Source organism: Siniperca chuatsi, linkage group LG4 (assembly GCF_020085105.1).
Source record: "Siniperca chuatsi isolate FFG_IHB_CAS linkage group LG4, ASM2008510v1, whole genome shotgun sequence".
NCBI classification, from domain to species: Eukaryota; Metazoa; Chordata; class Actinopteri; order Centrarchiformes; family Sinipercidae; genus Siniperca; species Siniperca chuatsi.
The window spans coordinates 23,053,260-23,074,594 of NC_058045.1; the positions used below are offsets into that span (position 1 = coordinate 23,053,260).

Sequence of the window (21,335 nt, forward strand, 5' to 3'; positions counted from 1 at the left end):
AAGGCAAAAAAAGACATCACTCTCCAAACTCATGGTATATAGCCCCATGGAGCAAGTGGAGAAATCCAAAGCTTGACAGACAGTTACAGTTGCTATACTGGACTATGCTATTTGGGGTAGAGGGTTTAGCTAACGATCACTTGCATGCTAGAGATGGGAATTACGGCTCTTTGAAGGTAGCCAGATCTTATGGCTCCGTTCCTTTTTTCGAGGCTGGCTCATCGTTCTTGTTTCTTTTTTTAGGGGGCTGGGGTTGCTAGGTTTATCTGTAAAATAATCACTAGGATAATGATGTGGAAAGATCTGTAACATCACTATTGCATGCACAAGGACATTCACTAGCAGATATTACATGCACAACAAAGTAATCACAATGTCTGCTTTCTTTCACTTTTATTTGTTTTAACAACTTAAATATTTCATACAAAGGTGGAATACATGGTCAGTTTCTTTGACTCTCTGTAACAATACACTTTAGTCTTTGCAAAAAACCATTTAAAACAATTCACATTTTTAGAAGGTTGTGGCCCACTTTCAAAAGCATCTAAGCACTAAGATTGCCTGTGTCTTTAGTGACAGCGGGTGTACTTTGTTGTTTGCTGATTTTTTGTTAATATATGTTATATGTATTTGCTGATGTATTGTTGTCTGTATATAATGCAGAAGTGCTTTTGGGATGCCAGGCTTTGTTACAGCAGAGGTCTTTTCACTCAGTTAACAAAAATACTTCCTTATCTATTTGCAATCCTGACAAGCATAAATGTCATTTGAACACACATCCGTTCATTTCCAGTGCAAATGATTAAAATGAAAAACAGAATAAATTAGAAACACAACAGCAACTGAATGTATGTTCATCACTCCTTGAAAAAAAAATCATTAACACTCATATTATCATGAGGAACAAGAATAAATGCTATGTCTAAAATGTACCGTATACTCTCAAATATCATACAACTGTGATTTTTAGTGCAATTTCACTTGTTATACACCACAGCTTGCTTTTTCTCCCTTCTCCCGACGAATGCACTGAGAAGGAAGGTCTGTCATAAAAATGTTAACCTGCAGGGGGCAGTTTGCGTTAGTTTTTTAAGTAGGCTAATTTAATATAATGTTTAGGTAAATCTACACAATATGAACACATTCTTTCAGTTCTTCGAGCTAGTCTTAGCGTATTTCACTTTTTACATCTCTTAATGCAGACATAAAAACCTCAACTGTAATCATGTCTGTCAGAAGACTTTCTTTTCCAACTTTTGCAGAATCACACTGTACCAAATCTAGATGCAAAGTTACAGCATTATGAATTCAGTAGTTATAATATAGATAGTGAGAAAGTATAATTGGAGTCATAATAAGTAGTAGTACACAAAAGATTCAAAAGTACATCATCGAGAAAATACAATTCTTAGCCCTTTTCAAAAAGCTAATGCAAATCGCTGCCCTGATTTCTAACCTTGCTAGCAGCAGCTTGTAGCTCTGACGATGGAGTTGCTGGTCGGCTGGTTGTTCAGTTGGTTCAAATCCTTTTGGTCTGACTCGGGGTGAAGAGCTAGCAGAGCTTTCAGATTTATTTCTTTTAGGGAACAAAATGCACATCTATTCCGTGCAAAAAAACAATACTAAAGCTGTTCTGTGTTAAGGGGTTACGGTGTAGCTACAGAGTTACGCAGCTGCCGTAGCCTCGCCGTAGGCTAAGTTGAGGCTTTTGACCGCCTCAGTGTAAAAAGATAGCCGGGCTTTTAGACTCACAGGCCAACATAGTCCTTCTGCAGTGCATCTTACTATGGTGTGTTCCAGTCCACCACTCACAGTTGCTGTTTCCTACATTCCTATGGTCATCCATGTATTGCAATTTTGTGAGTTCTCACAGTTATGTACAGTATTGCACGATTCAACTAATCTCTAGGAAGTTTCCCAGAAGAATATTTAGCACTAAGTTAACCTTTAAACTGTTGCCTGCAACCAGTGCTATTATTTTACATCAAATGGCATAATCAGTTAGAGTTATTGATGATTTCTAGTAATCCAGAGAATTTTTCAAGCAGGTTTTCATGGTTCTATTACAGATTAAATTCTCAAGTAACCACCCCACCATACATTTAATGAAATGCAGTCAACCATAATGAAATCTTTTTAAAGACTGGCTCCTGGACAGTTGATTATTCTTTTTTTTTGTTCTTTTTTTTGTACAAAGTATGAAAAGCAGCATCCCACTGTCTTGACTGTTTATCAGGGTTTCTACGTTCTATGCACACTCAAGTCTCAACGTGTGGCCTTTGTTTCCAAATGAAAACAGTAGTAACATTCAGAGACCTTGTGTCTCCAAGACCACATTTTGCTTTCGAGTTTTGGAAAACCCTGTTATTGAGGCCAGTATCTCTTTTAGACATGCATGTGTAGAGCAACAAAGTGTTGGTCATCTACAAACAGAAAATAAATGACCTGTTGTCATAACTATATATAACTAGTGATACAGATTGTGCAAAAATGCAGTGGTGTTCATGGTTTTGTCAAATGAGAAGTCTATCTTTTAATAATTCCTTTAAACTTCACATTTAAATGGACAGAAGAGAAGTAACTCTAAGTCTCTGGCTATATGTCAGGCCTGTGCAAAGATACATTAGATGGGTGCTTAAGTGTGTAAAACCTCCTATCATGATATGCTTCAAAAAACAAAAGGTTTCTTAATGGATTTTAGAGTGGCTTGAATCCATATTTTTGCTAAAAAAACCTTTCATATCATGGAAGGCTAACTCACCTCTGATCTATCTCAACACATTTATCATGATTTGAAATGCATGAAGAATATGAGGAGCCCTTAAATTTTCTACACCCTTTCACAGACTGAAAATAATCACATAACTTGTAATATAAAGTATGCTACATTGGCCCCCAAGATGGTTTTTCACAGCGACTTTTTTGTCAAAGTTTTCTCTTGGATACAAATACAGTATTTTTGTAATAAGGATAAAATGATAAAAATATTCACTTGTACATCCGTAATGGATTCTTTATACAGTAGGAAGAAAAAGTCACGTCCACAAGCAGGAACTCCCTTTCACACAAAGACTAAAGTGCTGGAGCCAAGAATGCACTGTCTGCATCCAGCTGGCTTAATATTGGAGTCTAGATATGATTATGTCATAACACACTTGTTTGTTTGGGTATTTATGAAAATCTTAGACCAGCGTCTTTCCTCATGCACGCAGCGGTCATGCCCACAGAGCTGGTAGCTCACAGGTCCACTGGCAATGTCAGCTGACCAGGAAATATAAGGATACAGGCCTTTTCATTGCTGCATTTTGTAGGTGCGTGAATGTGAATAAAGCCATGTGTAAGAAACAGCCTGGCAGGGCCGTGGGATCATGAAGAGTGGAATAATGAGGGGAACAGCAGCTTCTGTGGCCTGAGGAGAGAAACAAGAAGAGATGACAGAGGCAGCCTGTGAGCACGCACAGCACCTCCATATTTACACATGGTGGTATGGGGCTAAGGAAAACAACAATTAACTGAATAACCTGTAACTCTTGGATGAAAATACTCTAGGGACACTGTATTTCATCAGTAAAGATCAGTGAGGGTACAGTGTTCATCTCTCCCCAAGCAAATATAATAGTACACTCATTCAAGACCAAACAGGTACAGATAAAGTTAGGTAACATTTAATTTTAAGGTCTTAATACAATACTTACAGTTTATGCCATATGTGTAGTTACTGGTTGCTGTAATCATCCCTCATCTCCATACTGGTAGTGAAGTGATCCCTTCCTAACTGTAAAAAATAGTGGACAAAGTCCACATTCCTTGTTCCATGCAAAAACAATTCCTAAGTGTAAAAGACCCCCTTACATGGTTGGTTTCATGACTAATGTGTGTGAAGTTCTTGTCTGAATTTTGAGTGTTATTATTTTGTTATTTCCTTATTTTGAAAGGACCTTAGTCAGATGTGACAAAATGAACTTGACGGTATCAAAAGGTAATGGTAAAGTAAACAGAATGCTAACGACGGAGCTCACAGAGATTTGCAGTGTATAAGGCTTTATGGTGAGAGTCTAATTTGAGTTTAGGTTCAGTCGCAATTGGCAAGTAGGTACATTTGAAAAATTCTGGTCTTGTAAGGATTTTGAGTTCATTCTTATGTGTACATTTTACTAAGTTTTTTTGTTGCTATTAGCTCAGCAACGTAATGGAGTTATGGTCCTGGGGAGTTGTAATTTATTTTCCTCCCTTTATTTGTTTATACATCTCTGTTTAGCTCTTGTGTTGGTTTAATGAAGTGCACAAAACACAAATAAACTGCATTAAACCATCAGTCAAGGCCCTCCTTTATTTGACTGGGGTGTTACACTAACTTCAACCAAAGCTATATGTGGCTTTAGCAGTCTGAGTTAGCCAAATTCAGTCTTTGTCCTGCAGTCGTATTGAGCTTTATTGCAAGTTTTTTGTCCTGGCAAACAAACCTACATGCGACTAACAGAATGTACCCCTCTGCTGTGGCTCTGCAAGGAAATACCGACCAGGGAAACACAAAGCAATCATTTCATACAAAATTTGAAAGATACCGACTTGATTTGTCTAACTCAGACTGAAGGCTCATTTTATCTTCAGCTAACCTTTAGAATTCGTTTTTGCAACGACTGTGGATTTTGGCCTTTTTTTTTTTACACAGTGTAGTTAGTAAGGGATCAATTAATGATTAGCATGGACAGAAGGAATGATTACAGTGACCAATAATTTTCTCAACATTACTTAGTATTGTATTTAGATGGACTTGAATTTTTTTAAACATTTTTTTAATGCTCTTGAACTATTAATATATCAAAATGGCATATGTCTACAGTACAGATGCTCAAAATGCACCTGCCATGTTACCATGGCAATGACAACATTTTGCTAAAGAGCAGTACGTGCTGTTTCAGAAAAGCAGTTGGATTAAACTCTCTTGTCCTTGAAATAAGCTGTTAGTTGCTTATATGGATGGTGTTTGACACATAATTCTCTGCTATTCCTGTTTTTAAGGATCGGTATGTTGATATGCTATATTTTTCTTATCATCAACAAATTCCATGTTCGATTGTTATACAAAAACTATTAGAAACACAGTGGTGCACTGAGTAACATGTTCCTTTATCACCATGAACACAGAACTCTAGTTTTCTTTGAGTCAATCCCACATACACTGTCCTACTGCTAGAAATACTCATTAGTGCACCAAATATGTATTAATCCATGGCTGAAACTAGTCCCCAACAAATGCGCTATTTACTCCTGTTTGAGTAACAAACACTACAAACTACAGTGCCCTGCTGTATGGGGTAGTTATTGTTCCTTTTTTTAATGAAAGTAAATTTTCATGACCTGTTTTTAAAGATAAGAAGTATGTTGTGGCTGAGTGCTACAGACAGGCTGGGGAAGTCAGAAAGTATTTAAAGACAGACTAACACATTGTTGGTTTTGGAGTGTTTTCATTGGATTTGTTGACATTAACAAAAATGTATAATATCACCAGCCTTATCTCTTGATGACTTTGCACTGTAAGATTAGTATGTCCTCCAGCTTTTGAAAAACTGACCGCTTCACTAACAGATTAAGTCACAGGACTGTTACCTTCCACTTCAGAAAGGACAGTCCATAGCACAGATTGATCAGTGTTCCTCACAGCCAGCAGCTGGAAAGGCCTCTGCTTCCTGGTTCTGGAACATGTACTGGAAAAACACACACACACACACACACACACACACACACACACACACTTAGTACCTTAACCCCTAACCCTTAATTTTATAACAAATATTAGAACAGCTGTGCCTATTCTATCTTTATGTTGGATATCTATTATCCAAGCTGGGCTGCCAACACCAGCAATATCAAGTTCAGCACCTGACCCTGGTGTAGCGCTTGTTGCTGTGCTTTGTTGCTAATATAAGAGGTGAGCCCTGGTTGTGGTCATCTGACTATGTGGTCAAGGATGATTCAAACCCACAAAGACTGGATGGCTGTTCTTAAAGCACATACAAATTCGAATTACTCCATTCTTTTAAACCACCACATCCTTTTGCATTAAAGTGCTTCTGTTAAGCTACATAACAGTTCTCGCTGTGTATATCTGCTCTGCAGTGCCTGGGGTCTCTGAAGGAAGCGTAGCCCGGTCAGGCAGCAGAGAGGAAGATGCGGTGGAAGAGAAACAGCAGCAGTAATGGAGAAGCTGAGGATAGATAGATAGATAGATAGATAGATAGATAGATAGATAGATAGATAGATAGATAGATAGATAGATAGATAGATAGATAGATAGATAGATAGATAGATAGATAGATAGATAGATAGATAGATAGATAGAGAGAGAGAGAGAGAAAGGAACATGGACGAAGTGGGTTAAAGAGAGAGTAATGAAAAAGAGGAATATTGTGATTTGTCTGTTGACTGTGGCCAGAGAATAGAAGATAGTGATAAATATGACTATGAATGAACCACTTGACAGACAGACCTAACACAGCAAAGCCTGAGCATTGTGAAGGCAAGTCATTTCTTGAGTCATATTCAGTGCATAAAGTCAGCCAAAGGAAAGAGGAAGAAGTAATGTGACTGGAACATATTCAGTGAAAGCGCCAATGCATTGCCTCCCATATCAGATTTTCCCTCATGAGTAAAAAAGATCTTCAAGTAGCGCAGAGGCTCTGAAAGACGGTTACAGAATGTGCTTGGGTAAGTGGCACAGAACGTATGATAAATTACCAGAACACGAGGCAAACAAGGCACACACAGACTGTAACTGGAAGTGGAAAAACCTGCAGCAGTCTGTAATTACTGGGAGTCATATTGACTGTCAACTGCACAAGCAAAAACAAACAGAGGCGAAATGGGCTCTCTTTTAGATGTGATATTATACCACTCATCAAGAAATCTGCCTTAAAAGGATAACTACAGCTCTGGATGATGGATGATAATGACTTTTTCTAGGTACGCAAGAGCTGTTGATATGCTACCCACTTTTAAAGAAGCACAAGTGCATAAAAAGGCATAAAAAAGAAAGACTTTGCTATTATCTCAACTCTGATACCAGAGCTCAACGAAGTATGTGGAAGGAAGCTCTAAAATCAGCTTCTTCCATATAGCAAAATGTTCTACTGGTCAGATATGTGCACTATGATGAAGAAAAGGATAAATGAAAGATTAATGAACAGTTTGGGGAATTTTAAGACTTTCGTGAAAAAGCAGGCAGTTACTATATATATTACATGACAGGGGTATGGCCCTGCAGAAGGCAAGGGTATGATACAGGAAAATCACCCCCAGGATCTGATAAGTTTGCAATCCATTTATTAACTATTTATGACTAACTGCAGACTTATTAGAAACTGCAGAAGTGATGTTTAATACCCTTTATCATTGACTTCTTAACATTTATAACAGCAGACTTAATGGCCTATTAGAAGGTGAGACACTCATGAACATTTAATGCCTGTTACTTGATCAGATATCATATTTTATTAATGACTCACCAGCAAGAGAGATATTTCACAACCTGCCAACCCAAATGTTGCTCTTATGGCTTGTAGCCGATCAATCAAACTTCAATACAGTAAATAATTTCCAGAGATTAATGAAGTAATTAGTTGCAAATTATAAACCCTTTATATAGGGTTCCTTATTAGAAAATGGTACCAGAAAACCCTCTGCGCACTTACTTACCTTGCGCCTGTCATATCCTTAAATTAATAGTTTGGCATTTTGGGAAAAGCACGTATTCACTTTCTTGCCAAGAATTAGATGAGAAGAACTACTCTCATGTTAGTCTGTCGACTACGCAGCTACAGACAGGAGGCAATTAGCTTTGAGTAGCATAAAGACTGGAATTAGGGGGAAACACCTAGTCTGGCTCTTTTTGAGGTAAAGAAAAACAACAAAAAAGACTTGTCTGGCATGAAGCTCACTATTTATCACGTTGTATATTGTTTAATTCATACACTGTAAAAATGACTAGTTATGGAGTTTCCTGGTGACCTCTTAAACAGCATCTTCACTTCATGCAGTCAAACAAGTGAAGCAAGATAAGAAACAAATAGGTTAATACTTCATGTCTTTTAATGCAGTTGTTATCCTTACAGTTTGGCTCAAAGTATTGCAGTGCACTGACAGAAATATTCTCCAAATATTCCAGCAAATATTTGTCTTGATAAAGAAGACACCCTTGTGACAAATGAGACATGTGTTGCACGGCACTTCCACAACACACGAGCCATCACAGGAAAAAAAAACATTTTCATGATGAGACGGCCGAAGATGAGTTCAAGAGAGTATTCAATGATTTGAAACTAGTTTCATCATTTATCATTTCATGGCACCAATTTCCCACCTAACTTCTCTCCACTTCAGCTGTTCAATGCAATCTTTAAAATGCAGGTGCAAAGCATTTTTGGAGAGGTACTGTATACTATTAGGCTGTTTTGTACTCTTCCTGCAAAAGTTGCTGGTGGTGAGGGAGCTCTGTCAAGACAGATTGAACAGCCTCACCATCCTGTTTATTCAATGCAAGGTGGTCAGAAAATTGGACTTAAGGATTACTTTGCTAGCATGGAGGTTTAGCAGTGGGCTCTCTGATATTGGAGATACAAACTGTGAAGATGGGGGGGCTGTGCCCCTGTTTGTATTGTACCGGATCCTGAATCTAAGAGTCACATTGGACATTTTGATCTTCAGCCCCAGCTTTAGAACTGACTCTTTTATGAGTTTTGTGTAGAATCGTTATTCAACTTTTCCACTATTCCAAAGTTGGTGAACATCTAGCAGCTAAAGAGAAAAATATTGGACACCAAAACAGAGCAAAAACAAAACTCCAAATGAATGCTAATGTTGCTCTGTGTCTGCTGGATGTGTAAAAGGGAAACTGTTTGCAACAAGTTCACCATATCAACTTTATAAGGTGATGTCAATGTGGTGTTTACAGCATGTTGCAGTGCCCCTGAGTGGCCAACAAAATCAGTTAATGCAGCATCCATCTACCTCCACCTTTGCTAGTGAACATTTTCTGGAGAAGACAGTCCCCATCTAGTCTTCAAAAAACCTTCAAATAACCAATGGTTAACAGCACTTAGTTTAACCCTTACCCCTCCTTGATATTGTTGTTATAATCCTCTATTATCAATAAGCAATGTAATAAGAAAGCGTGCATCTTGGGATGATAAGAAAGTAGTTCATCTTATTACATGATTATAGGAGCAGGTGGTTACTCCTGAGTAGGAAAGCTCTGTTCACGTGTTATCTATACACAGTCATCACACTATATGACTTACTGATTTGAGGTTGGACTCCATCTCTGTGAAGTTCCACTCAGTCAGAGGCAGGCTTAAACTGAAGGGCTACACAGCGAGAGAGAGAGTGAGGTAGAGAGAGAGCGAGAGAGAGAGAGAGAGAGAGAGAGAGAGAGAGAGAGAGAGAGAGAGAGACATGAGTGAGGAAAAATGTATTCATGCAGGTCAGTATGAAGGAATAGTTCCAGTCATTTGCCACTGTGTACTGTGTAAGCAGTGACAGATACAACTACCACTTTGAAATTTCAAGTATCAGACATATCAGAATCTATGTGCACTTAAACAAGTTGTCTGTCAGTGTGTTACTATATGTGCGTCTATGTACAGTACAGATCTACTGACATCCATAACACCGCTGGTCCCAGCTTCCACAGTACTCTGCTGATGGCTCCTGAGCAACAGCTGCTGCAGCTCCTCCAGGCTCATATCCACATTCTCCACTGCATCTGAAACCTCCACTCTGAACACACACACATACACACACAAATACGTAATATGTAAACACAGACACACAGGGTCATTTGCTCACTATTTGCAGTGTGCAGTTTTGTGTCTGTGCAACTGTCTGTGTGTACATTGCATTCTCTATGTGGGTGTCCACCTGGGATCTTGTGTGAGCACCAACCTGTCCAAGGCAGGTCTCTTACTCCTCCTCTCCACCATAGAGGCCACAGAGCCCCTCCCCTCCAGAACAGACTGGACCATTGCGACGGGGAGGACAGGAGGTTCTGAGGAGCACACCTCACAGGAGGAGGTCAACGCTACGGCCTCTCCTCCCCCTATACTGCCTCCTTTCCCTCCTCCTCTCACTCCTGGACTCACAGGCTCCTCTTTGATGAGCATCATGCACTTCTCCCTGTTGGTAGAGACAAACACTTTGAGTCAAAGGTAGTGCTAACTACCAGTAGCATAAGGTGGGCCAAAAAAACATTCACTTTCACAAGACAGACAATGCATTTTGAGAAAGTTGTTTCATATTACACATTGTCTACGATAAACATTTTATGATCCAATATCCATCTCTTTCACAATTATCTAGGAAAAACATGGTTTTTAGATGCTGCAATAGATGTAGAGCTGATGGTAGACCTTTATAATGTGAAATAATAATGTTATTATAACGCATCACGCACCTGGTCTCTTCAGGCTGCATCTGGAGGGTCATGGTGGCCTGAGACATGTCAGTAACATCAGATATGACTGGTCCTCCTGTCAGCCCACTGGCAGAGCAAGAAGCAGTATCACTGGATGGCTGAAGAAGAAGAGGAGAGGACTGTGATGTGTGTTTGCTCTTGGCTGTCTTCTCTTTTGCTAACATTTCCCTCTTTGGTCCCGCTATGTTGCTCATTTAGAATTAATAAAGTTGTTGTTAATGTAACATTCCTGATTTACAGTAGGCTTATACTGCCCTACAAAACAGGGTAAATACATATTTTTCTCAGCATCTCAGCTTTTGACTTATTTGGTATGGTTAAGCTAGTTTTAAAATCTCATATTTATACATAGCAAAACAGAGATACATTTAATGCCTTAATGAAACTATAAATAACTAACACAAAATATAGTTTATTTTCTGAAACAAACTAGTTTAAAAGGACAAAAAAGTGAACAGAACACTCTTTGATTGTAGGTACTGCATTTCCCCATTGCATTATTGGAAGGTTCGAACGGCAGAGTGCAGTATGTGCATCCTAATAGGTATCATGTATGGTCATGCTAGTGACATTTTGGAGTAAAAAAAAAAACAGCCTTATAAAATGAAGCTATTACAACCTTTCTATCTGTTCAGCTCTTTCCCAGCCAGCCTTTCTCAACTTCACTGTTACTGTAGTGACTGCTCTCTGCCTTTGCAGGGCAGCATGTTTCCCTAGTGTGACTATTCTTTACAAACTACAATGCAAAAATAGTCAATTCACTTCAGTCCAAGGTTTTTGTGCGTACAGCCTGTAATAATGTACACTCATACACATCACATTTATAGGCCTCCAAATCTGTCTCTGCGCACTGCTTCCCTCTAGTGGGGATATAACATAACAGCATGATGGCAGCATGTTAAAGGAGATTTATGACCAAATAATATATTCACTATGATATAATGGATATGCCATGTTTCAAGTACACTTTAAATTTACATCGAAATAAATGTCTTGAACTGCTGAAGAAAGTGATTACTTACTGTATTAGATCTGGTGTGTGCTAAATCAACTGGCTTCAAAGATAAATTTAAAATCCCAACAAGGCCAAGTACTTAGAAAGGCCAGTCAGTAACTTCAAAGTTGATGTTTACCGCATTTGTGCTGATTGTGGAAAATCAGCAGCACAGTAGTTTACTCGTTAAAGCCCCCAGCAAAATGTGTCATTGAGCACTAATAACTGTAGAAGAGATTCATTTTTGGAAAAGATACATATTTTTTTACTACTCTAGGAAAGACCAAAATTAAGATAATTTTACTAATTTAATACATGCTTACTGGACTTTTGGAATCATGAAGCAAAGTGGTAAACGCATTAGGTATCATTTTCAGATTTTCTCACCGACTGGATGTAGAAGGGCTCATGCATGGGCTCCATTGGGTGACTGTGGCTGAACTTGGAGGCAGGAGGGCTGGGAGAGCCATCATCCAACATCAGGGGTCTGAAGGGAACATCCGTTTTCAATCAGTTACGCATCTGGAGTCATAACAGCTATACACAGTCAATCACAGCAGGGCATCATTATCAGAGTACTAATTAATGAGTTAGTAGAAACTGTTACATATGGAAACTTCATTGGGCAGACATCTGTTCAGTTTACTTTTAGCATTTCTCCTGTTTCGAAGGTGTTGAATGGTACAAATGTTTTTATGTTCACTCTAGAAAGGACTCTACATCTACTACATATAGTCTACTGTATAAAACTACTTGACTACACTGCTGTATATCACTACTTATGCTGATAACTTCAAATGCATGACAACATTTGTGAAAGGTCATCAACTCCTTCTGATTCCTTTTTTTGTTTTTGTGGTAATTGTACACTGCAAATTAAGAGTTGTTAAGTTAAAATTTTCTGACATACTGTATTATTAAAGCTAAGTATGTTGGTATACATAAATGCCTCTAGATAGCATGATAGATAAGTGAGAATAAGTTTGAATACAATTTTTTGCCACGCTAGCACCATGGCTCTAGAAATGGTAAAATACCTGCATCATTGCCAATGTGAACATATTAGCATTTGCTGCTGATGTTAGCATTTAGCTCAAAGCACCACTGTGCCTAAATACACCCTCTGGCATGGCTGTAGAGTCTTTGTCTTTGTTTTTTTAAGACTTTTGGAGCACTCTTTGCCTTTTTAGGTAGTTGATGTGGAGATGTGACAGGAAATTGGGGGGGTGGGGGAGTGAGGGGATGAGTGAGTCATGATAGTGGGTAGATGCTAAACACAGATGGTGGACATTCACAGAGAATATTAAAGCCAGAAGTCCATACATGACTATCATTAAAACATGGGGCAAAATTGCACATTTGCCAGGTAGCACACACTGAAATACACATTTCTATAGCACTTTTGTGTTCCAGCGTGCCTTTCCTTTCTCATGTCGGCCTTGTTCACACTCAGCAGCAAAGCTGAACCAGCATTTTACACACACAGGCTGTAGCAGGGTCATGCACTCTGCTCTGCCTTCACTGTGTGTGAACGTGTGTGTGTCTGACTGACTGATTCAGCACTTGTCTCCATTCACAGCGCTTGTTGAGTTAGATTGTTTAGTTTGTCAGCTGAGCCAGCCCTTCCCTCTGCCCCACTGTGGCCCTGTTTGTCTCACTTTTGTTGATTGCTCCACTGTGTGTGTTTGTGTGCGTTTGTGTGTGTGTGTGTGTGTGTGTGTGTGTGCATGCGTGCGTGTATGCATTTACTCACAGCTTTCTCTTTAGACCCACAGTGCTGGGTGTGTTGGACTGCATCTGGCTGAACAGAAACTGAATCAGCTGGCAAAGAGAGAAAAAGCACAGCATGAATCAGCATCCTCCTCCTCACACACACACACACATACACTGACCTGTAATTTCCTTATTGAAACATAAAAGCAGGAAAAGGAAAGTAAGTTGCATGACCCATTACCTACCCTGTGTCATCTTATCAAAACATGTTAGTGATCTTGTGAAGTGAAGTGAGGGCCTGACACATATTGAACCTTTTTTGGATTCTATCATACACTGTAGTTGTAATATGTTGTATAACCAAACACACCTTGAAAAATGACAAATGACTTCAATTTTGAACATTTCACATATACAGTTTGTACAATACGAAGAATCGCAGCAGGATTTCTGAGCGTAGAAACTTTTACAGTGTCGCAGCTAACTGCCAGCTGAATTTTTGATCTTTGAAAAGTAGTGAAGTAGAAGTATAAAGTAGCATAAAATCTAAGTGCACTTGAGTAAATATATTTAGGTACTTTCCACCACCAATGTTATCCCTCTGAGAGCAATTTCACTGCATAGCAAAAAAAACGTAAATGTTTTAAATAAGAATATTGGGTCATATGATGTAACACACCTCTAAACAAAGTTGATTAGCTTAGTACATGAGAATAATATATCGTTTGTGTGCGATAAGAATGTCACAGTGAACCTAATTAACAACCAAGATCCCAGGACGACAAATACAATCCAGCAACTCACACACCCTACACTACACCACTGAGTGTAAGAGTTCCTCCAAAGTATCTCACTTGTGAGGGTGTAAAAGGCGGAGTAGAAACATCAGCAAGATCAGAATGTAATTAACTTCAAACGCACAGTATGTAATTTCTGTCGCTAGGGGTCTCTCAATCAAAACAATAACAAAAGGCGGACTTTGATGAGGTTGTGAAGTAGCGTGGGATCATGGGAGACAACTGCCATTGCCGATGAAAATCTACCTGATGAGACTTAGGCAGAAATCATGTTCACGGACGAAGTAATGTATTTACGGGGACAGTTTCAGCAACAGAACGCGCAGCAAACTGCAATGAATAATTGTGCTCTATCACGATGATTGTCGTGTTGTGACACAAATGACTTATTGTTCATGGCATACAAACACACACACACACACACACACACACACAGACTGACCTTGTTCATGACTTTCTGTTGCTGTGTGTGGTTCTGTCTCAGTGAGACCACCTCTCTCCACAACACTTCATTCTGCCTGCAAAGGAGGAAGATGATAGACAGAGGTGGTGGAGAGCAAAAGGAGAAACAGAGAAAACAAAATCATGTTTAGTATACATTTCGTTTTGTTGTAAGAGTTGTTTTAATTTTCAACTGGTTAAAAATTCCCCTTTAATCTTGCAAGGTGAAACCTGTGTGAAATAGGACGGTAGTTACGAATATTTACTCTAGTTTTCTAATTAGCCTCCTGCCACCCCTCTCGAGCAGAGAGATTGTGGTCTGTAAACCATGCCTGCAAACTCCAATGGTATGGAAAAGATGGCAGTTCTGAGAACAGGGCCGAACTTCGCTTTGCGACGCACCACGTGCAGTTTGTTGCTGCTGCCGCTGGGACAAACAAAGCTAAAGTACTGACGACTATTTAGCCTCTGGGGACAACGGCCAATGTTTCGAGGCTTCCGGTGTACCCATCGGATATCTGGATAAGACTTCCTCTTCTGTGCGCCAGTCATTGTTTACAGTCCGATTGGCAATCTCAGAACCCAACGGCTATCGTCTCATGATGATTTGAATGCAGAAAAATGTTTAAAAATCTAATCTTTAGGGTTCTGAGATTGATAAAAAGCTAAATCGCCATCAGGCGATAGCTGATGGGTTCCGAGATTGCATTTTGGCCAATGCATTCCGCCTCCTTTGTTTGTCACGAGGGTGCCATATTTTTCATTTAAAACGGAATTTAACCAAATGGCGACAGATTTTCAGCTATGGTAAACAGGGTCCGCTTCTCAGGACTCATTCTGATTGACTGAGTGTACATGTACATTTTCAGCACACAGCTGATGAGCTAAGCCTGACAAGCTCTGTTAGAGGGAGAAGGCTGTGTTCATAGACCTACGGTTACATTTATGAAATGTAACCTTCACTTCTGCTCTTTAAACTGTGATGTGTGGGTAAGTTAAAGCAATCTAGAAACAAAAAAACCTACTTTGGCATTGTACATCAAGATGTGTATGTAGATTTAGATTTTCATGCATTTTCAATTAACATCACAAGTCAAAAGTCTGTGGTGGAATATTTTCTAAGAGCATTGTCCGTACATGCACACATCTGGTCATCCTTTCTAAGAATGTCGTTATTGGTGTGTATGTGTGTTAGTCAGGTGAGCAGGTGAACATTCTCTCCTCTCATTAGCAAACAATACTGAGCACAAAGCAGCTCCACCACACAATAGACACACAGCAGCTATTTTCGGCAACAATAGCCTTGTTCCAACTTAGCAAAAGGAATAACATACAGGTCAATTGCTCTTCTCACATTTTCCCCCTACACTGTGGTTAAAAAAAAAAGAAGGGGGCAGTATTTTCTTAACAAAAGATAGAACAACATTTTGTATTTTTGAGTTTTAAGGCCATGCAATTTTTATTGGTATTTAACCTTACAAAGTTGTAGTGATAGTCAGGCTACAAAGTCATTACTCAGTGGACAATTTTAACTGTCAAGTTTTTTGTTTGTAAAATATTTTGTGCCTTGTGCATTGGGTATGTACTCTGTCAATTTCAAGTTCCCATTGAGTGGGCGCACTGAAAGAAAACAGTGTTAAAACTACACAAGGGGCTGTATTGGGGGGCTTAAAACTAGACTTTAGGCACCTCTACGAGACAGGGCCTCAAGATAACGTAATAATGCAGGACCTGTGTTAGTCGATTTTGAACTGAATCAAATTCCTAAACAAATTTGCAAGTAACCAAATAATGTACAACCAATTGACACAAATTGGAGGTGGGATTTGGATGTGGGTCCCTGAAGATCTGGGGCCTTAGGGCAGTTGCCCGCTTTGCCATGTTGGTAATCCAGTCTTGTTTCACACCAGTAACCATTGTAGTCCTGTTCAGATGGCTGCTGGCTCACTTCACTGGAACAGTTGTGGATTGAGTACGTTGCTCAAAGGTACGATGATCATCGTTTTCCCAGCTAAGCAAAGAATTTGAACCAGCAAAGACTTCACTTCTCCAACAAAACAGTATTTCACCTCGATTGACATGGGAGATTAAGGTTAACTCTATTATGAAAAGTGAACATGTTACTGATGCTCAAACTTGGTGTACATTAGACCATTACCCTGCTAGTGTCAGTCACACATCAACAGCAGATGGGGATGGACTTTGTTGGAGGGCTGAGTTCCTGTGGGGCCATGGCACACATAAAAAAGCTCTCTACTTACTGTTTCATATCCTGCATCTGACACTCCATGTTGTCCTGTTGTGTTCTGAGAAGCTGAACTTCATACAGCAGTTTACTGAGGTCCTCCTGACGAACTTTGGTCTCTTCACTCTTCACTATGGATACCTGAACACACAAAGTACAGCCTACTTCAGTAATTTACTCAGATACAGCACATACAACCACACATTCCCCCTGCTGTGTTTGTGAGCAGAGACCTCAGTGGAATTTTTACCAATGCTAGCAGCATGGCTTTTTTCTCTAGTGCCAACGTGAGGTTGGGACTAGAGAAACTAGCTTTTTCAGCAGTGCCGCTGTTTTCTGAATCAAATAGCTTTTCAGTAGCTTAGCTCTTTTATTGGACAAGTATTGTTTACTGCGGTAGCATCCACACAAGCTAACGTTACATCTCCCCAAGCATTTCGAGTAAACTTGAGCATTTCTGAAGCTAAAACACAGCGTAGCTTTCTGCTGCGGTCTGAAATAAAACTGCTAAGGATCAGTAAGTGACGCCACTGTCATACACAGACATGCATGTGCTTCTGACAGAAGCACTTCTGTATGATGGTGACATCATGTACCAATCCTTGGGCTGGACACGCGAGCTTGACTTTTTTGCGAATTAACTTAAACGAAGGTTGCTTGCCTATTATATTAATACCATGTTGAAACTCTTGTACACACACAGGCCATGAGGCTTAACATTTTAAGGTGTTGTTCTGAAGACCTGCTGTCTGCAGGAAAGAATTTGACTAGCTGTTGCTACAGACTTACACTGATACACAGAAACAGGAGAGTTTCTGTGTATCTCCAGAAATGGAGAATCAAAAGCTAAAGCCAAAATAGGATTAGAGTCCCTAAGGGTTGGAGACCAAAGTACCAAAAAATAGGGTTAGAGTCCCTAAGAAACAGGGTTAGAGTCCATGAGGGTTGGCGTCCCGTGAATTTTATCACAAAGCACAGAAAATAGGGTTAGAGTCCCTAAGAGTGAGAGACATTAATGCCTTATCTGGGGATTTGTGTGTATAATAATATTGTGTGCATGTGTCATTAATGTATGGGAGGTAGACATTAAGAGTGTCATTAAGACAGCAAACAGTGGAAACCTAGCGGTGTTAACACAAACAGAGTCTTACGGGTTGAGACAATTACAGATAGTTGGTAACAGTGTCTCACTAAGACAGCAAACAGTGGAAATCTAGCGGTGTTAATGAAACTGTTTGTCTGTGGAAACCTAGCGGTGATAACGCAAACGAGTAACCAGTAACAAGTCTTACTGGTTGGGTCAGTTGCTCGGGTGAACTCCATACAAACTGACTGGCTGTTAAGGGGAAGACAAAGGGGAATAAATGTGAAACCTATGAAAAAAAAAAAACTTAAAAGGAGCACTAGAAAAAAATTTAAAGTATGCTTTTTTGAGAAAAAGTGAACAATTACATTTGGGAATTAAGTGATATCACTATAAAAGCAAGTAAAACTAAATAGAATAGTAATAATAAGATAAAATAATAATAAATAAATTGTGAAATTTAAATAGACTTTATGATAAAATAGTGTGAATCTTAATATAGTTGCGTGTGTTGAAACTTGCTGTGTGTTTTAAAATGCAGTGTTGAAAATCACGATATTGGTGAATTTGTGAAATTGCACAGTATCATGTTGAGTTGTTCTCATGGACATGAGTGACTGGGGAGAGGTATCACGCCCCCAAGGTAGATTGCCAACTGTGTCTTACGAATATATTGTGTTAACATAGTAAGTGACGAGCCGGTTGCATCTCAGCCCCCTTCCATTGTGTTGACATTAGAAGAACATGTGGAGAGGTGTGAAAAGACACAGAAAGTGTGTTGCTCTACAAAGCCCAGAGGTGGTCCTGTTCACAGATGGATGCTGTTACAGAGGAGACAGTGGAAATGTGGCCTCCAATGCTGTAGTAAAACAGGATCCACACACAAAGACGCATCTCACAATAGACCAAGGTCTCATACCACAACCAGCATCAGCACAGCTGGCTGAAATAGTGGCCTTAACAAAGTGCCCTGGAGTTGGCTGAAGGAAAAAGAGTAAACATCTACACAGACTCAGCCTATGGACATGGAGCTGTACATGTGGATGGACCATAGTGGGTCAGAAGGAACTTCCTGACTACAGCTAACACTCCAGTGAAGTACCGAGCACAGCTAGGAAAAATGGTAAGAGCAGTACTACTGCCTGCAACTGTGGCAGTGATGAAATGCAAAGGACACCAGAAGCTGGATACCAGCATAGCAGAAGGAAATGATGCTGCCGTTACCAGAACTAACAGAGAAAGACATCATTGACATGCAAGAACAAGCAGGAGCATATGAGCAAAGTGAATGGCATCGGAAAGGAGCAACAAAGGCCTGTGGAGAGCTCATGATGGAAGAAAAGTGGCTCCAGCCAAACTTTGTCAGCTACTACTCAAACAAGCACACGGACCAGCTCATGAGAACAAGAAGAAAACACAGAAGAACATTGAAGGATGCTGGTGGCATCCCCACATGACAGCCATAGTGGAAAACTATGTGACAGACTGCCACACGTGCAATAGACACAACCCTAAGCAAACATACAAGTGCCCAATGGGAAGATTTCCAGTACCAGAAGCACCATTCCAAGACATCACGATCGACTTCACCGACATGGGTGCAGAAAACAGAACGAAAGGTTACTGTTACTTGCTGGTGATGGTAGATCGATTCACCAAGTGGGTAGTTGTACCAAGTAGTGGTTGGAAAACAAGCAAAAACCGCAATATGGGGTTCCACCTAGTATACGCTCAGATAACGGCTCACATTTCAGCAACAAATAGCTGAGGGAGGTGGGAAAACCACTGGGAATAACACATAGGTTCGGAGCAGTGTATCATCCTGCATCGCAGGGTCTGGTGGAAAGAGCCAACCAGACTCTGAAAAGAAAAATCGCTAAAATCTGTTTTGGCACAAAGCTCAGTTGGGTGGATGCATTGCCTTTGGTGCTTATGTCCATGAGAACCTCCCCAGGGGCCAAGACACACTTGACACCCCCTGAGTTGCTGACAGGTACGCCAATGGCAAGGCCACCCAGGGAGGGAGGTCATATACCCCTCTGGATATCTGGCAGATTGACTGTGATGAATCATGACTGCATTGGCTAACTTGACCCGAGTTTTGTGTAAACAGGTACAGCTGGCTGAACCCGAAGCAACCATCACCGAGACTCCAGCAGTACAGGTAGGGGATTGGGTACGAGTCAAAGTTCACAAGAGAAAGTGGACTGATCCCAGGTGGACAGGACCTTATGAAGTGGTTGAGTGTACCTCCCACGCAGTCCAGGTAAAAGGAAAAGCTGGAGCAATTAGGCACCACCTGACACATTGTGTACCAGCACCACCACCCTCATGCACATTAGCAGAGGTTAGAACTGAATTGGCTAAACACGAGTAAGGGCTCTAAAAGATAAAACTGAGAACCTGACCCAAAGAGTTGAGAAGCCCTAACTGACATGGCTGACCCTAGGGGTCAACCGTGGCACCCTTCTCGCCAACCAGGCCTCTGTGGCCTAAGAGGAACAATTGGGACCGACTTCTCTCATGGCCTGGCAGAATAGGATAGCTTTAGATATGCTGTTGGTAGAAAAGGGCAGAGCAAAATGTTTGGGGACTTCTGCTGTACATTCATTCCCAATAATACTGCCTTTGATGGAAGCATTACCAAGGCTCTAGCTGGCCTTAATTCCCTGTCTGAAGAGTTGGATAGTTGAAGAGTTGGAGAGTTGGAAAATTCAGGCATCAGCGATCCGTTTAGTAATTTGGCAGATCATTATTTTGGCAAATATAAGGCCCAATTCATGTCCCTAATTGTTTCCATTGCTTGTTTCACAGCCATTTTAGTGTGCTGTGGCTGTTACTGCATCCCCTACTTACGTGCATTGATTAACCGACTCATTACCACCGCCATTACTAAAGAGAAAGACCCGCCTGCCTACCAAATGCCCCTGTTAGGTGAAGATTTGGAATCAGATGAGGAAGAAGAGTTACAGGGGGTACAGGTAGACGGGGAAGGGGGTTGTAGTGTGTAGTTGTACCATTTTGTGTTTCCACCTTAAAAGGTGTAAAAGGAGGGATTTGTGAGAATTAATAACTTAAACAAAGGTTGTTTGCCTATTATATTAATACCATGTTGAAACTCTTGTACACACATACACACACACAGGCCATGAGGCTTAACATTTTAAGGCGTTGTTCTGCAGACCTGCTGTCTGCAGGAAAGAATGTGACTAGCTGTTGCTACAGACTTACACTGATACAAAGAAACAGGAATATCAGAAAGAATATCATGTACTGAGGACATTATGTACTTATGACCACAAGGAGAAGTAGCAGTTATGGGGAGCGGCGCAGAGTCAGTAAACAACTCACTAACAGAGGAAGTGTAGGGTTCCTCACCCTAGGGCGCTGTCACCTCAAGATGGGTGGAATCGTGTGCCAAGAGGCTCAGACCAGCCTGTGCACTAACAAGGGAAAGCCAAGTCTAAACCACCCCCTTCTTTTTACAACCAGTCAGATAACTGCACATTTCTATTATAAAACCCTGTGTAATGTTAAGAAGAGCACTCTTTTCTAGGATGTTGGTTACAGACTAACAGCTTGCTGACTATGGT

General features: G+C 40.3%; 1 protein-coding gene across 1 annotated transcript in view; it reads right to left on the reverse strand.

The window, feature by feature from the left end:
* Nucleotides 1-376: 376 nt before the first annotated feature.
* hsf4 (heat shock transcription factor 4) overlaps nt 377-21,335 on the reverse strand; it is a 30,041-nt gene continuing 9,082 nt past the window's right edge. The window contains exons 4-13 of the mRNA XM_044194230.1: nt 16,675-16,799; nt 14,415-14,490; nt 13,216-13,283; nt 11,850-11,949; nt 10,448-10,566; nt 9,940-10,170; nt 9,657-9,774; nt 9,297-9,362; nt 5,611-5,708; nt 377-3,409 (exon numbers count right to left, since the gene is read on the reverse strand). Coding sequence (XP_044050165.1) covers nt 5,649-5,708; nt 9,297-9,362; nt 9,657-9,774; nt 9,940-10,170; nt 10,448-10,566; nt 11,850-11,949; nt 13,216-13,283; nt 14,415-14,490; nt 16,675-16,799 — 963 coding nt within the window. The 3' untranslated portion in view covers nt 377-3,409; nt 5,611-5,648. The remainder of the gene's footprint in view (nt 3,410-5,610; nt 5,709-9,296; nt 9,363-9,656; nt 9,775-9,939; nt 10,171-10,447; nt 10,567-11,849; nt 11,950-13,215; nt 13,284-14,414; nt 14,491-16,674; nt 16,800-21,335) is intronic.